The sequence below is a fragment of the Gorilla gorilla genome, chromosome X (genome assembly GCF_029281585.2).
Source record: "Gorilla gorilla gorilla isolate KB3781 chromosome X, NHGRI_mGorGor1-v2.1_pri, whole genome shotgun sequence".
Classification (NCBI taxonomy): Eukaryota; Metazoa; Chordata; class Mammalia; order Primates; family Hominidae; genus Gorilla; species Gorilla gorilla.
Genome location: NC_073247.2, coordinates 109204302 through 109222227, shown reverse-complemented (window position 1 = coordinate 109222227; position 17926 = coordinate 109204302). Strand labels below are relative to the sequence as shown.

General features: G+C 38.6%; 1 protein-coding gene across 6 annotated transcripts in view; it reads right to left on the bottom strand.

The window, feature by feature from the left end:
* DIAPH2 (diaphanous related formin 2) overlaps nt 1–17926 on the bottom strand; it is a 914723-nt gene that overhangs the window by 154758 nt on the left and 742039 nt on the right. For all 6 annotated transcript variants that reach the window (XM_063703105.1, XM_063703103.1, XM_063703104.1 and 3 more), the window contains one exon: nt 7105–7200. In XM_063703105.1, coding sequence (XP_063559175.1) covers nt 7105–7200 — 96 coding nt within the window. The remainder of the gene's footprint in view (nt 1–7104; nt 7201–17926) is intronic.

Genomic DNA, 17926 nt, shown 5'->3' with positions numbered 1-17926 from the left:
AGTCCCTGCTGCTACAGAAGACAGCAAGCGTAGAAATGCATGGTATTATAGCAGAGGTGGAGGAACGGTGGTGTGTGCTTGTTTCTGTGAAATGCCCCCTGATAACTCCCAGAAATGCTTCATAGAGCCCTTATAGCAGATGAGGTGCTGAATGTGTATGTAGAGACAAGAGCCAGCAAAATTTGAGTTTTCTTATTTACATGAGGCAGTGAGGCCTGGGGAAATGTGGGTTTTGTTTTGCTGTGAAATTATTCTTCCCTAATACATACGGAGGTTTCTTTTTCTCTGTTGTATAACATTGTTTCTTGTCCCCTATCTGTTCTCAAATGGTAAATTATACCTTCTCATTTATACTGTTATCTTGCTGACACATAAAACTAGGATCATGTGTCTCCTGAGTTGCTCCTGATTTTTGAAATTTAGTTTTCTTGGTTGCCCCGTGTGGTTCTAAAACCAAAATACATTTATTGTTTCCTGATTTCATTTCTTCATAATGCTTCTCTTGTGTGTTTTTTTAATGTCTAGAACTATATATCAAAATCCAGTCATAGCCAAAATGCTAAGTTAGATATCCACCTATTGCTGAGAAGCCCATTTATATTTACTTACAGTGGATAAAGAATAAAAAAGTCGGGTTGGTTGAAGAAAGAGAAGCAAGCTCTAAGTATCTATAGCTATTTGGCAATAAAACAGATGTGGAGTTGTGTATTTGTATTTTAAGAGTGGTTTTCTGGCTGGGCGCGGTGGCTCACGCCTGTAATCCCAGCACTTTTGGAGGCCAAGGAGGGCGGATCACGAGGTCAGGAGATTGAGACCATCCTGGCTAACACGGTGAAACCCCGCCTCTACTAAAAATACAAAAATTAGCCGGGCGTGGTGGCAGGCCCTGTAGTCCCAGCTACTTGGGAGGCTGAGGCAGGAGAATGGCATGAACCCGGGAGGCGGAGCTTGCAGTGAGCCAAGATCGCGCCACCGCACTCCAGCCTGGGCAACAGAGTGAGACTCCACCTCAAAAAAAAAAAAAAAGGAAAAAAAGAAAAAAAAAAAGAGTCATTTTCACTCCTGCAAGGTGTCTCTCTATGTGCTTCGTTTTCCTCCAAAGCTTATCTTTGATCTTACTATTACACAGCCAGGGCAATTCTTTACAAAGTAGATGGTAAATGTATGCAACTTATTATCTTATGTGGTAACAAAGGCTGTAACAACACAGGATCAAGAAAGATTTAGCAAAATTCACAGAAGATAAATCCATACTAGGTTGTGAAGGAAAAATGAGATATACCTTTCACCCACCAAACTGCTAGAAAGAATAGCCCATATTATATAGACAGAAAGGAGAGAGGTAGGGGGTTGGGAGTGGTTACTCTAACTCCTATGCTGCACAGGCTTACTGTTCCTATCTCTATTACAGCATATAGAAGACCGCATTGTAAATTGATCACATGGTTTATATTCGTGTTTTCCCAAACAGTATGTGAGCTCCTCTAGGCTCCCGTTTGATTTTGTATCCTCAGTACCTAACTCAGTATAATGCACTGAGGAGGCATTCAATAAGACTGCTCAACTGTTGAATGAATATGATCTTTCCCTATAGCCTCACCATCTACTCTGCATAGCTCTGTATTCTCTTCCCAGTTCCATCACAATATTGAAAGGATGCTCTTCAAAAAGTCATTAGAAAGCTCCCAAATAGCAAATCATCGGTTTTTTACCCTTTTTTATTCCACCAGAGCATATGTCATTGTCAAAAATGTTCACCTCTCCTCCCTTCTTAGGACTTCCCTCTTCCTTTGTTTCTATGACAATAATGTCTGGATTCTCCTCCTACCTGCCCAATTGCTCCTTGTCTATCTTCTTTTAGCCCCTTAGTGAAGGTGTTTCCAAGTCTCTGTCTTTGGTTTTCTTTTCTCTTAAAAATCCCTATAACAATCCCTTCCCCTATCCACACTATATCCAGAACACTCAAGAATTCATTTTGTCATGAAATCTGTAACTATATTTCCAAAAATCTTCTGGACATCTTGACCTCAGTGTTCTGCTATCACTTTCAGTTTAACTTATCCAAAACTGAATTTACCTTCTTCTACTATCACCACTCCTTTTCTTGATCTTAATAGTTTAGTAACCTTACGGCTGGGTGCGGTAGCTCACACCTGTAGTCCCAGCACTTTGGGAGGCCAAGGCGGGTGGATCACGAGGTCAGGAGATTGAGACCATCCTGGCCAATATGATGAAACCTCGTCTCTACTAAAAATTAAAAAAAAATTAGCTGGGTGCGGTGGTGCGTGCCTGTAATCCCAGCTACTCAGGAGGCTGAGGCATGAGAATTGCTTGAACCTGGGAGGCGGAGGTTGCAGTGAGTGGAGATCGAACCACTGCACTTCAGCCTGGCGACAGAGCGAGACTCCTTCTCAAAAAAAAAAAAAAAAAAAATAGTTTAGTAACCCAACTGTCTTCTTAGCCAGTCATACTCAAAGCCATAGGGTTATCTTTGCCTCTTGACTACTCCTCTCGCTCTAAATTATCTCTAAATAAGAATATGACAATAGACTCCTAATTGATTACTTATACTCCTTTAAATATTCTAATGCGTAACTTTGACTGTGTTCCTCCACTGCTTAAAAACCTTCAATAAATCCCCATTGCTTAGAGAATTGTAAGTTAACACCTTAGTCTCTCATTCAAGCACTCCCTGATATGGAGCAAACCTAATTTTCCAGAATTACCCCTATACTTCTATACTATATATATCCTATTTTCTTACTGTACTGTTTGCCATTGTTGAAAAATGCTTTGAACTTTCTTGCCTCTGTTTTTCTTAATGACATTTCTTTTGACTAAAATGCCCACTATCCCTAACTCCAGCTCTCACTGTTGGAATCCCTACTCATCCTTCAGTCTTTTCCTCCATTATTATTTTTCTGATATATCTGATAATGCATGCAAGTCCCATTCTCTGAAGTCACACAGTATGTTATTAACACCTCTTGTATGATACTTATTATCTTCTGCCTTATTCTGTAGTCTTTCTGTGCTTTTTATCGTTCCTATAATACACAGGGTCTTATAACTAAGGAAATCTTATCTTAATTATTTCTACATCTTCCCTCATCATGTATAGCATAGTACCTTTTACACAGCAGATGTACAATAAATGAATATTTAGGGGCTCATTTCCTAATCTCTGATTTTGACATTAGCAAAGCTTATGATCTGGGTTAATATTCAGCTAGTATGCACCAGTACAACCAGAGTTGTTATTTATCACCTGTGTACATTTCGACTATCTGGGGCCTGTGATACACCAGTTAATATTTTCTTTTTTCTTTTTTTGAGTCAGGGTCTGGCTCTGTCATCCAGGCTGGAGTGCAGTGGCACGATCTCTACTCATTGCAACGTCTGCCTACCGTGCTCAAGCAATCCTCCCACCTCAGCCACCTGAGTAGCTGGGACTACAGGCACATGCCACCATGCTTGGCTAATTTTTTGTATTTTTTTGCAGAGATGGGGTTTTGCTATGTTGTCCAGGCTGTCCTCAAACTCCTGAGCTCAAATGATCCTCTCACCTCAGCCTCCCAAAGTGCTGGGATTATAGGCATGAGCAACCACGCCCAGCCTTTTTGTTTTTTATTAAAAAAAAATTTTTTCAATTATCACTACTGATATGATAGTCTACCTTGAAATGCCTTTTGGTACTTAACTGAAACAGCACATCCGCTGAATGGGCTGGAGGCAATATTTGGAAGCTCCTTCTGAGTTACTAAATATGGTAGGTCTTGGGTAGGGGGCACAGGCTCAGAGTGGGCGATTTATAATTTAGGCAACTAATCATATCATTTATTAACATTTTGATTTTCTAATGAAGAATACAGACTATCACCTCATCTTGTTTACATATAAAATTTAAAACATTACAGTTAGATGGCCGGGCACAGTGGCTCACACCTGTACTCCCAGCAATTTGGGAGGTCCAAGTGGGTAGATCACCTGAGGTCAGGAGTTCGAAACCAGCCTGGGCAATAGGGCAAAACACAGTCTCTACTAAAAATACAACAATTTGGCCGGGCATGGTGGCTCATGCCTGTAATCCCAGCACTTTGGGAGGCCAAGGTGGGCGGATCACCTGAGGTCAGGAGTTTGAGGCCAGCCTGGCCAACCTGGCGAAATACCATCTCTACTAAAAGTACAAAAACTAGCTGGACGTGGTGGCGGGCACCTGTAGTCCCAGATACTCGGGAGGCTGAGTCAGCAGAATCACTTGAACCTGGGAGGTAGAGGCTGCAGTGAGCCAAGATCATGCCACTGTACTGCAGCCTGGGCAACAGAGCAAGACTCTGTCTCAAAATATAAAAATAAAAATAAAAATAAAATAAAAATACAACAATTAGCTGGGCATGGTGGTATGTCCCTGTAATCCCAGATACTGGGGAGGCTGAGGCACGAGAATCTCTTGAACCCAGGAGGTGGAGGTTGCAGTGGGCTGAGATCGCACCACTGTACTCCAGCCTGGGCAACAGGGCAAGACTCCGTCTCAAAAAAATAATAATAAATAAAAAATAAATAAAAAGATTACAATTAGAAACACAATGGTAGAGCTCTGTATTTTACATAACAGTAATACCCATCTATAAGCGATGGTAATGAAAATGGCAAGCAGAGCAGTAAATACATCTTTGCTGATTGTGGTTGACTCTGATTTTAGTGTTTTTTGGATTTTCCTTTTATTTTACTTTACTTGGGGGAAGATAGCCTTCTTTATAATTAGCCTTTTCTGCTTTTGTCTCATCATGCTGAAGTGGAGGTTGTTGGAAAAGATCAAGAATGTCAATGTTGAACAGGGAAAGTATAACAATACCAAGTCAATGGGATCTTGGAAAGGAAACAAATCAGGTGCCTAAGAAAGTAAAAATAACGGGACTAGCAGGAAAAGATGATCTAGCTAGGAAGGGCTGAGGCAAGGAGGAAATCTGTAAAAGTCCCCGGTTCTGCTTCTTCCAGAAAGAGGCAGACAGAGTTTTTTGGCAGACTTGTAAACTCTGTGCCTTCTGTCCCCACTCCCTCACTTCCAGCTCTTCTACTGATGACCAAGGTGCTTCCCAACCACTGCCACTGTCTGCATTCGAGTTTCGTTTTACCTCTGGACATTTGCTTTGGCTGCTGCCACTTGGAATGACTGCCACAGCTAAATCGAGTGATATTTTTAACCCTATGTGTTCATGGAGGCACTCCAGCTACAAACCAAAGGAAATCCCAATTTAGATTACTTGGAATCAGTACTATAAAATTATGCAGTTTGTGAATATATTCTTGGTGTTTCACAGTTGACAACACTATATTCCCTTGAGTACCAAACTCACAGAAACCCCATGGAATGATCTCTCTCTCCAAGTACAGTTTTTCTAGAATCAGTATGAGGTGTGAGACTAATCAGACAAGGGCTTTAGCAAATGTGCATTTTTAAAATAAACAGCCTAGAAAAATTATGGCAGTTCTTTTATGGCCCAGAATAACATGTTTTCACTTATCAGCTGCTTAACAGAGAAATGAATTGATACAAAAATTATTTCAGTTCACCTTTCACTGACTACTATTGCTCTGATAGTTCAAGAAAGAGCAGTGAAGGTTTTTATTTTCCTTAAGAGGTGATAGGGGCTTCTGATGGCATGGTAGAACATTCTTATTTACAGACAAAGGCTGCGGATAAGTGGAATGGCTGCCTCATAGTTATAGATGAGTAGTGCTCCTAGTATTCTGCCATGCAGCATTACCTTCAAAATGAATATGAACTTATAAATACAGACTTCCATTCTTTTTTTCGTCCAGTCTTCCACCCTTTTTGTAGGCCATCTACGATGCATTCATATACATAAAAGTAGTCTTATACTCCAACCAAAACACTTGTTTCCTCTCAATCAAATCTTATCTTTAGGTTAATCTCTCAGGGACCATCCATAAATAGCAGAGGCAGAATGTTACCCAATATCCATCAGGATTCACCCAAATGTGAAAAAGATGAATATAACATATATTGTCTTCTGCCATCAAGGTCATCACTGCCAAAAGCTTTCCTGGACAACTATGTTCTGGGCCCCATTTCTCTCACTCGTTTGTTGCAATACAATGGTTTTGAGAGCTACTAATTTCCATTAAATGACACATGGTAACTTCCAGTCCAAATAGAGAATATTTTTGGAATTGCAGGCTATTTAAGGCAAATCTTATTAATCTAAATGAAGTAGAGTTTACATATTGACTATTAATTTTCCATTTTTCATTTACTTCTCCATATAGCTTTACAGCCCATGAAGAGGAGTCTTAAAATCAACATACCTAATTTCTTTCTCTACTTCAAGAAAGATATGAGCTACAAATAGAAAACCTTACTGAGAGGAGGTAGACAGTTCAGCCTACTTGGATTACCCTTAGAGGAGCTATTACATTATTTACTTCTACCATAGGGTATGAACAGAGAAAGTAGACAACTTTCCAGTTCACTTGGGTGAGGGAGGTTGTTTTACTTCTTTTACAATTTTTCTTCCCCTGAGATCTATTTTCATAGTGTGGCTTTAACTGTTACTAATCAAATATAAAAACAAAAACTTTGGGATTTGAGGGGATCTTGGACTATCTGTTCCTCTCCTCCCTTTATTAACATGGATCACAGAGAACAGACTGCACTGCAAAACCAAAATGGTCTCTAGAAACAAGCATTGTCTCAGTTTCCTTACCTGTGAATAGCTAATGTGATCTCCTTAGGGCCAATTACTTTTAATGATTTAATTACATTTATGGTTTTAAACTACTTTCCACCTAAACCACATGCTCATAAAATAACAATTAAAATATTTAATATTAAACACAGTGGGAGTCCTTGTTTCTGATTTTTGTTGTAAAGTCTACAGTTATTTGAAGTACATTTACCAAGTTGAAACTTGCAATCATGTAGATGCCTGCTGAGATTTCACACATGAGCTGAGATCAACTGTTAAAAAAAGTCTTCATGAGGAAGTATTTTTATTTTTCCTTTTTTTTTTTTTTTGGTGTTGCTACTTTGCTCTGAACATTCATATTTTACAATACTATGTGAGGTGGAATGTGTTTTACCTGGATTCCTTGGAATCCGCTTTCGACGGTCTCTGAATGCTGCACCTGATTGTAGGGCTTCTAGAAGATTATCCATCACACCAGTCTCATCACCCTCTGGAGAAAGGGAGAATTCAGAATTAATCTTGGAGCAATTAAAGTTAAACTACAGGAAAATAAAGGGAAAAACTCCTGTCAGATTTACATAATACCCCTAAATTAAAGACATATATCTGTTTTAACATAATGGATCCTGTCAGTTTCTGGCACCACAGACTACTTTGCTTATTATGCACCATTAAGAAAAATTCATGCCAATCCCACTGTTCTTTCAACTTAAAGACCTTGTCTTTTGTATTATTGATGACACGCTCAGTATGCAAATAAACAGTAGCTGATCAGCTACTGCTGCCTTCCTATTAAGATTCTTATAAGATATTCCTAGCCAAGAAACCACTGACCCAGCTTAATGCAATCAATGTGCAGGGCGTGATTTGATGAAGCGGAGTTACACAAGGTTAAATACTGATTGTATTAATACTTTCGGCATTCAACCATCATCTGCGATTATCTTAGAAAAAACTATTTGCAAAACACATTTGCATTCAATTCTTACCTAATCCATATCCTTTACCATTTTGAGATGCTGACACTGTATAAAGAAAAGGTGACCACATTATCTGAAAGGCCACATTTTAACTTTTAGGGACATCAGCGAGAGTCCCACTTCCTTTTTAGAATGCTGCTGTGTGTCTAAACTTTTCCTATGGGAAAGAACTGTTAAGGAGCCATAAGTGGGATGCTCAGAAGATGTTCGTGGAAATTCCTAACAGAAACAGCATTTAAAACATTTTACCCTCCTCCTATCTTTGACAACTCTAGCCATGAAAAACAATTTAAAGATTTGTTAGAGTGTTTGTCTCAAGGTGTCAATGGCCAGAAAGTCTCTATTACACTGTGCATAATCCTCAGTGAGCTCAGCCTGCTCTTCCTAACTGGCCTAGCTGATAAAAAGGACCCTAAATAGGTGGCTACCTTGAGGGTAGCTAAATGTGTGAGTGTGAGGTAGATGATAATTTGCAGGCAAGAGGGTTAAGAGAAGAAGGACGGAAGAGGGAAAGGACATTGTTTCTGATGCTATTCCAAAGTTAAATCTAAATCCTACTTTGTTTAAAAAATTAACTATGGGGTATGAGATCACAAATGAAAATACATTTTTTTTTTTTTTGAGACAGAGTTTCGCTCTTGTTGCCCAAGCTGGAGTGCAATGGCGTGATCTTGGCTCACCACAACCTCTGCCTCCGGGGTTCAAGCGATTCTCCTGTCTCAGCATCCTGAGTAGCTGGGATTACAGGCGTGCGCCACCACGCCTGGCTAGTTTTTGTATTTTTAGTAGAGACAGGTTTCTCCCTGTTGGTCAGGCTGGTCTCGAACTCCTGACTTCAGGTGATCCGCCCACCTCGGCCTCCCAAAGTACTGGGATTATAGGTGTGAGCCACTGCGCCCAGCCGAAAATACATTTTCTTATGGGACAAGAGCAAGCTAAAATATTTTTTGATTATGTTCTGCATTTGATCTGAAACTTCTCCAATGTTATAATAATTTATTCTTTTAAAATAAACTCTCTAGGATGGGGTATTTGAATGAAAAAAAAATGAAGAGAAACACTGAGGTTCTCAGGTCTAATATTTGGTGAAAACAGGAAAAATGAAGTAGAGCCCATTGAGTAAACATGGAAAGGGGATTGTGTAGTTGTAACATTCATTAAGAGGCCGGGCGTGGTGGCTCATGCCTGTAATCCTAGCACTTTGGGAGGCTGAGACAGGTGGCTCACTTGAGGTCAGGAGTTCAAGACCAGCCTGACCAACATGGTGAAACCCAGAGTCCACTAAAAATATAAAAATTAGCCAGGCATGGTGGTGGGCACCTGTAGTCCCAGCTACTCGGGAGGCTGAGGCAGGAGAATCACTTGAACTTGAACCCGGGAGCCAGAGGTTACAGTGAGCTGAGATTGTACCACTGCACTTCAGCCCGGGCAACAGAGTGAGATTCCATCTACAAAAACAAAAACAAAAACAAAAACAAAACAAACAAAACAACATTCATTAAGGTCACAGACACATCTGAAGTATCATCTGCTCTTTTCAATAGAAAAAAAAAAGACCTGAAGGTAGTTTGGTATGGCTAGAATGTACCTGGGAGAATTAAATTATATGCAGTTGACACTTTACAGTTGTTAGATATTTTAATCCTCATAACATACTGAGATAAGAACTATATGTATTTCAACTGTGGTGGAGAGGCCCAGGTATGAACTCAGATCAGTCTGATACCAAGCCCAGTGCTCTTTGCTCAATAGCTGGCAGAAGTTGAAATGAACTAGGAATTAGTGCCCAGATGATGAAAGATGAAAATTCTATGATATGGGGCTTGAACACTATTCGATAAGTTAAGAGTATTCACTAGGTATAAAATGCAGGCCATAAATGTGAACCACATAAATAATGCTAAATATTCTAGTAGTAACATTAAAAAATAAAAAAAGGTAAAATTGATTTTTTTTTTTTTGAGCCAGAGTCTCACTCTGTTGAACAAGCAGGAGTGCAGTGGCGCAATCTCTGCTCACTACAACCTCCGCCTCCTGGGTTCAAGCAATTCTCCTGCCTCAGCCTCCCAAGTAGCTAGGATTACAGGCGCCTGCCACCATGCCCGGCTAATTTTTGTATTTTTAGTAGAGACAGGGTTTCACCATGTTGGCCAGGCTGGTCTCGAACTCCTGACCTCAAGTGATCCGCCTGCCTCGGCCTCCCAAAGTGCTGGGATTTCAGGCGTGAGCTACTGCACCTGGCCAAATTGATTTTTAATACATTAAGTAAACATTCAACCAAATGTATTTTCAAAATGATGTATTTTACATTCTTCTTATCAGACTAACTCTTAGAAATCTAGTATATATTTACTTCTGCACACGTCAGTTCAGATTAGCCACATTTCAGGCACTCAATAGCTACATGCAGATGGTGGTTACTGTACTGGGCATATCAGCTATAAACAAAAGGAAGTAACCTGATCAGATTTACTCTTTAGAAAGATTGTTAGACAGCATTGTGGAGAATGACTCAGAGGATGGCGAGATAAAAGGCAGGGAAATTTTAGCCGGGCACAGTGGCTCACACCTGTAATCCCAGCACTTTGGGAGGCCAAGGTGGGAGGATCACTTGAGCTCAGGAGTTCAAGACCAGCCTGACCAACATGGTGAAACCCCGATTCTACTAAAAATAAAAAAAATTAGCCAGGTGTGATGGCAGGCGCCTGTAATCCCAGCTATTCGGGAGGCTGAGACAGGAGAATCGCTTGAACCTGGGAGGTGGAGGTTGTGGTGAGCCGAGATCACGCCACTGCACTCCATCCAGCCTGGGTGACAGGGCGAGACTCCATCTCAAAAAAAAAAAAAAAAAAAAAAAAAAAAAAGGCAGGGAAATTTTTAGGTGCATAGCATAATTGTCTAAATAACACATATCCTGAACTAAACAGAGAGCAAAGTGAATGGAGAGGATGGATATTTTGAAGGCATTAATACAGTCAATAGGACTTAGCAGGCAAGAGAAGGAGGGTGAGATTAAGGAGAGGAGTTTAGATGACCAGGGATAAACAAGTATGAGAAAATGTGATCTATTTTATATATCTAAGAAATATATAAGTAGAAATAATGAAAAAGAAGTTGGAAATGTGGGTCCGAAATGCAACAGTGAACTCTGGGCTGGAGCTAAAGATTTGGGTGTCATTGGATGGTGGATGAGATTACCTACCCTGAAAAAGTATATTAGAAGAAGGATAGAATAGAAAATGCAATTCCAGAGAACCTCAACTTTTTAAAAAATATTTAAGAATTTTTAATTGACAAGTAAAAATTATACACACACACACACACACACACATATAAATACACACACACACCCGGTATATGATTTTTTTTTTTTTTTTGAGACAGAGTCTCCCTCTGTTGCTGAGGTTGGAGTGCAGTGGTGTGATCGAGGCTCACTGCAACCTCCACCTCCCAAGTTCAAGCGATTCTCCTGCCTCAGCCTCCCAAGTAGCTGGGATTACAAGTGTGCACCACCATGCGCAAGCTAATTTTTTTTTGTATTTTTAGTAGAAACAAGGTTTCACCATGTTGGCCAGGCTGGTCTCAAACTCCTGACCTCAAGTGATCAGCCAACCTCAGCCTCCCAAGGTGCTAGGATCACAGGCATGAGCCACTGCACCCTACCATGATGTTTTAATATATGTAAACATTGTGGAATGACTAAATCAAGCTGTTTAACATATGTCACCATTTTTTGGTAGTCAGAACACTTAAAATCTCCGAGCAATTTTTGAATACACGATATATTGTTATTAACTACTGTTACCATGATGTACAATAGATCTCTTGAGCTTATTCCTCTTGTCCAACTGAAATTTTGTGTCTTTTGACTAATGTCTTCCTAATCCCCTCCCCAGAATCAGAGAAACCCAACTTTTAACAGGCAGTCAGGAGAAGCAGAATTGCAAAGAAGACAGGGAAGGAATTTTTAGAGATATATAAGTACAAGAAGGTGAGGACAACAGCACAAGTGAAATTTTACGTATCCTTACAAAAATGATAATTATAAAGACTATGTAGAAAAGTAAATATATGTAAATTACTGAAAAAATGTATTTATGATTTACCTAAATAATATGCAAACATAAAAATGTATAACATTACAGATATTGTTTTATTAAAATTCTTTAATGCTATTATATTGTAATTAGATAAAAAGATGGAAAAACAAATATGACAAAAAGTTGAGAGGAGGCTGGGTGCAGTGGCTCATGCCTGTAATCCCAGCACTTTGACAGGCCAAGGTGGGAGGATCACTTGAGCTCAGGAGTTTGAGACCGGCCTGAACAACATGGTTAAACCCCATCTTTACAAAAAATACAAAAGAAAAAAAAATAGCTAGGTGTGGTGGCATGTGCATGTATAGTCTCAGCTACTCAGGAGGCTGGGGCGGGAGGGTCACTTGAGCCTGGGAGGTTGGGGTTGCAGTGAGCCATGAGCATGCCACTGCACTCCAGCCCGGGTGACAGAGTGAGACCCTGTCTCAAAATAAATAAAGTCAAGTGGGAATAAAAATAAATACCTTTGCTTAATTTAGTAGTTGCTACCTCACTATACTTGTCGAAATATTATGCTAGAGCAACGTCTCTCAACCTTTTTTCATTATTGTCTTCCTCCCACTGGGAGTCTTTTTAGATATTTTTTCTAATGCCCCCTATTGTTAACATTTAATGCCACAGATATCTTGTACGTCTGTTTATGTACCGCGGTCCTTTGGAAGGCTACAAACCATTGCAATATCTAAGATGTTTTTCCACCCACATTCCCAAGAACCAGTATTCATCCCTTTTGGGGTAATATTGTCCCTTCTGAGAACATATATGCCAAATAGTTCTGCTAAAAAAAAAATTTTTGTAAATATCACTGATGTATTAAAGAAATGTAGGCTTCAGTCCCCCATTACTTTTTCTTTTGCTCCACGATAACTTTCAAAGAAGCTGAGTATTTTTCATAAAATGTCTAACCTTACTGAATCAAGGTTTTATGAATATAATCATGGGATTGATTATATTTCAGTTAGTCTTCCTAAAACAAAATGGAAGTCAACATGATCCTTTGAAAGAAGTTACTCTTCATTTTGAACGCATTTCAGTGAAATTTTGTATGTGATTTAATTTGAGGTTGACAGTTCACTTAGAACTTCCAAGTTCATAGAACCATCAATTCTTACTTAGATGTAATTAGTAGTGAGTAGGAATTTTTTTGGTCTACGAGTTCAACCTCAAGAAAAAAAATTGTTTATGTGTTTATTTCATTAAAAAAGACAAAAACTTTATTGAACACATGTGCAAAAAATGTGTGTCTTACAACATACAATACCTATTTAACTGAGTGAAAGAATATCAAGGGAAAATTTTGTAATGCTTTTAGCCACTAAAATAATAACATATGGGCATATCTGAGAGGTAACACTTTAGAAGCAACTTTCTACTCAGCTTGAAAGTCACAGATATTACTAAGGACTTAGGTGGGCTGCATGCATCTGTGGGCTTTGTTGAGCTACTTATCATCACATCAAATAAAAGGCATGGGTTGTACCTTCTTTTTCATGTTTCCCTTAGTATTTGTCATTTAGTAGATGCCGAATGCCTGCTGCTTAATTTTCAGTATCAGCGTTTACTTGTGTTGTGTTGTCTTAATTTTCACAAAAGGGTTTGGAGATGATACAGATTACAATTAGCACTAGGTAAATGAATTACCTCTGCTATACCTTTGTGCAAGCCTATTCCCTATTGGCTAGCACATACTTACTTACAGACAATTCTCTATGGGTTTCTCACATTTCTGCATATTTTGTGAACAGAGGCACTGATGGCCTTTTTCTATACTATCTTTTCAAGGATGTTTTTACAGAAAACAACCTTGGAAGATACAGTGTCTTCCTCTAGAGAAGACGACAGGTTCATTTGCTTTGCAGACAGGTTATATCTCCCTCTAGGAAAAATGTCAGGCAGGTTTGTGTTCAGTCCATTATAAAAGATTTGGGTTCCCTAAGCATGGGATTCCTCAGCAATGACACAAACCCACCGTGAGTGCAGCATCCACCTAGGTTTGCCTTCCCAACCCTGGTCTAGGTTTGCTTTCCAACTCTGGGGGTTGGAGGGCAAAGGAAAACAATGTGAACGTGAAGCTCATATTGCTTGCTGTATCATGAATGAATAACAAGAGTTATGTGTCTCTGACCCAGGAGTCTTGTGTGTTCTGCCAGCATCGCTGAAACTGCAGCAGGCTAACTTGTTGGCATGCAAGTAGGGCAAAATCTCTGACCCTTCATAGTTTTTGAAATTACTCTGTGCTCTCCTTCCTTTTTATCAAACATTATTAATTAGAATACCCCTTACTCCTCTAGGAACTTAAGCACAAAGTGCCCTGGACTCTCTCATTTCCTAAGACTGTATTCCAGTTTATCACACCTTGAAAATTACTGAAGTAAAGCCAATACTATAAAAATCATTTCCTAAAATCTTAACCCAGGCATAATGGTTTTAATTCACTGTTATAGCCTCCTTGAATTCTAGATTGTATAATTAAAGCTTTCTGCAAAAGTTGAGCTGCTCAAAGTTGAAAAAAGTTGCTATGAACCAATCACTGTTAAATGATCCCATAGAAGCAAAAGGCTTCTTACTGAAAGTAGGACCCTTCTTTATGTGAGATAATACTTGCACATATGAAATCATTTTTAAAAATAAAACTAAGCTTTCTGTGGGCTTGAGGAGTTAGGGAAGATTTCATGGAAGAAATGGGACTTAAGCCTCTGAAAACATTACATTTCTAGAGCACTTTATTATAATTTCATGTAAAAGACACAAAAACAGATTTAAAAAAAAAACCAGATCATACTGGTTCACAGATAATAAAATCTAAATATCTGAACTCCTAGTGCACATACATGTGCACTCTGTGTGTGTGTGTGTGTGTAAATTTACAAATGTTGAAATGGAAAGATACTAATTGTACAGTTTGAAGAGTCTTGAAAAATGCATACATCTATGTAACTACCACCACAATCATGATATTGAACATTTCCAACTCTCTAGAAAATTCTCTTTTGCCCACTCAGAGGAAACATATGTCTGAATATCTATCATCATATATTAGTTTTGTCTATTTATATCACATAATTTTAAGGGGGTAAAAAGAGTTAAGGCCACTTTGAATCAGCATAGCCACCTGAAATAAAATATGGATGGTATCCATGATAAAGCATGAGGAGAGAAACAGAGTTGAAAGATACAGGAGTTACAGTTGGATAGGTAATATCAGAGCAAAGTTCTAAAGGAGCTTGGATATCATTTTAAGAAACTTGAATGTGCTTCAGTGGACTCTAAAAACCCACTAATTGATCTTCAACAGGACAGTGACGTGACAAAGGTGGCATTTAAGATCAGCCTCACAGTAGCATGCAAAATGGACCAGACTGCGAGAGAAATCAATTATATGACAAATACAATTTGATTTGCAGTGACAAATATTATTCCGCATAGAAGTCTAGGTAAAGTCAGATGGCCAATTTGGTCATTATTGGTAAAAGAATAAATAGAAACGCAAAATTGTTTTGTAAGCAAGGTCATCAGCAGTAGTAAATGGAAGTTGACAGCATAAGAAGACGATGACAAGTGGAGTGCAAGAAAAACCAGTGCTAGATTCAATCTTTTTCACGGTATCTATCATGGTCCAGATTAAGAACGTGCTGCAAGTTATACAGATTTATAGATAACACAAAATTGAAGACTGCTCATTTATTAAAGAAGAGGAAAATAAAAATCCCTTCTCTGAGATCTAACAAACATGAAGGCCCACGGCTGACAAATAACTCTTAGAATTTAACATGAAACAATAGGAGATAATGAAGACTAAGTAAAAGGTTACCACAATATGGTGAAAACAACACATCGTTCTGCAAGACTTTAATATCTATCAGTAAGAGTAATAGTAAAACCATAAATGAATCAGAAATAAGAGAAATCAAACCATTTGGCAAAGCACTGTGTCAATAGTCATCAAAAAAGCCTCAGCAACTTATATTTCAGTCCACAAGCACCTAGAAAGCCTTTAGGCGACAAGAGGATTTTGTTAGTTTGTGGTTTAATTGGAAGTGAGTGAAGAATGTAGTTAATGGTGACTTGGAAAATCAACAGATGGTAACTAAGATAATAGTCTATGAAGTTATTTACATCCAGAAAGTGTTTAAGGAAATCAAGATATTCCAAAGAGATTAGAAGAGGGCATAAATAGAAAGTATAAAGTTCTATGGAAAATAATGAAGGCAGATGCTCTTATTCAAAAGAAGAAAACTTTCAAGACGGAAAAGAGGACACAGGAGCTTAGAAGAAATTACTAGAATCCACAGGATGAGCTAGGGGCAGTGTAGTAATTACATGATGTGGTAGTCGAAAGTTTGTAAAACAAAACAGAAAAACATTACATTCCCAGGTTGAGGCCTTGCACAGTGGTATCCACTAAAAAGAAAATTAATCTCAGAGCAATTAAAGTTAAAACCATAGGGGAAAATGTCGGTTAGAGAGTTCATTCATTCTAGTATCTCATCTCCTTGCCAGAACAGGTAATTAACAGTTTCCTATAGTGAGGTAAATCATCAAATCCCAGATAAACTTCATAGTGAATACTACTGTTCCTAAATACTTTTAAAATTATTGTTTTAGGTACATTTTGCCATGGAATAAATACTGTATTAGGGGTCATAAGTGGATATTATACCCCAAACTGATAAATGATGAAGGATGGATGAAGTGATTTCTCCCAAAATGTCTACATGGTAGGTGTTACCTAAAAGTTTGTTAGGGGAACTGAATTGGTGAGTTAACTTTCCCTAATGTACGTATATCTTAAAGAGAAGCTTGTTATTTCTAATGGTAGAGTTTCAGTGAAAAAACATTTCAGCCAAAGGCACCTTTTGACACTTTGCATAAGGTGAGAGAGTTTGATAGCAAATGGTGGTTAAAAAAATGTTTATGCTTATCCATTTTTTCCCAGTTACCTATATGCTAGAAGATTGAGAGATGAAAATTACACATTCTATAAATAAACAAGCACCCAATAAACCTGAATGTTAATGCTTACCAGAAAAACCACTGTTTATGCCTCTGGAAAAAAAAATCTCACATTCGATATTTTAAATAATTAATATTTCAAAGAGAGCTTTGAAACACTCCGTGTGTCTTATCAGAATCATTTACTTACTAAGGGCATGGAAGGCTTGTGAAGGGAAAAGTAAGTAAAAAACAAATTTGGAAAAAGAACAAATCTAACTCAATTCAAAATGAGGTACCAAAGTAATCTGAGTTTAATCTCTGAAAAGATAAAACAAAGATGTCTTTGGAGGTAGGAATATTAATAATATCTACCATTTATTGAATGCTTACTATATGGCAGGCAGTGTTCGAAGAGATTTATATTGAAATTTCCACACCAACCTATTTTATTGGCCAGGTAAAGAAACTGAGGGTAATTTGGGTGAATTAACTTGTTCAAGGTCACATAGTTGTGAAGTGACAGAACCAGCATTAGGACCCCGAGACGCCTTGAGTAGAGGAAGTCAAACTACATTTCTTGTGATTAAATCCAGCCTACCGGCGGTTTTTTACTAGCACGTGTGCTAAGGATGATTTTGACATTTTAAAAAGAATAATATTTTGTGCTACATAACAATTTCACAAAATTCAAATTTTAGTCCCTATGTTTATGGAAACACAGCCAAGATCATTCATTATGTTTAGTTTATAGCTGTGTTAATGCCACAACAGCAGAGTTGAGTTGTTGCAATAAGAGACCTTATGGCCCACAAAGCCTAAAATATTTACTACGTGGCCCTTTACAGAAAATGTTTGCCAACCCCTGCTCTAGAGCATATACTGTCAAGCATATGCTAATTGCTGGGTGTGGTGGTGTGCACCCGTAGCCTCCACTACTCAGGAGGCCAAAGTGGGAGGATCTCTTGAGCTCAAGAGTTCAAGGCCAGTGTGGGCCAACATAGTGAGATGCTGTGTCTTTGAAAAAAAAAATCATGCTAGGTACAGATATGTCTGGATCTCACAATCTGCTTTTGAGGTGCTGAAGGACCTTGGCAAGGACCAGCCACATCAGTAAAACAAGGCCTCATCACAGGTGGATGGCGGGAAAGAACATCAGCATTCAATATAAGTCTACTTGCAATTGAAGAGAGCAATTTTGGAGAGC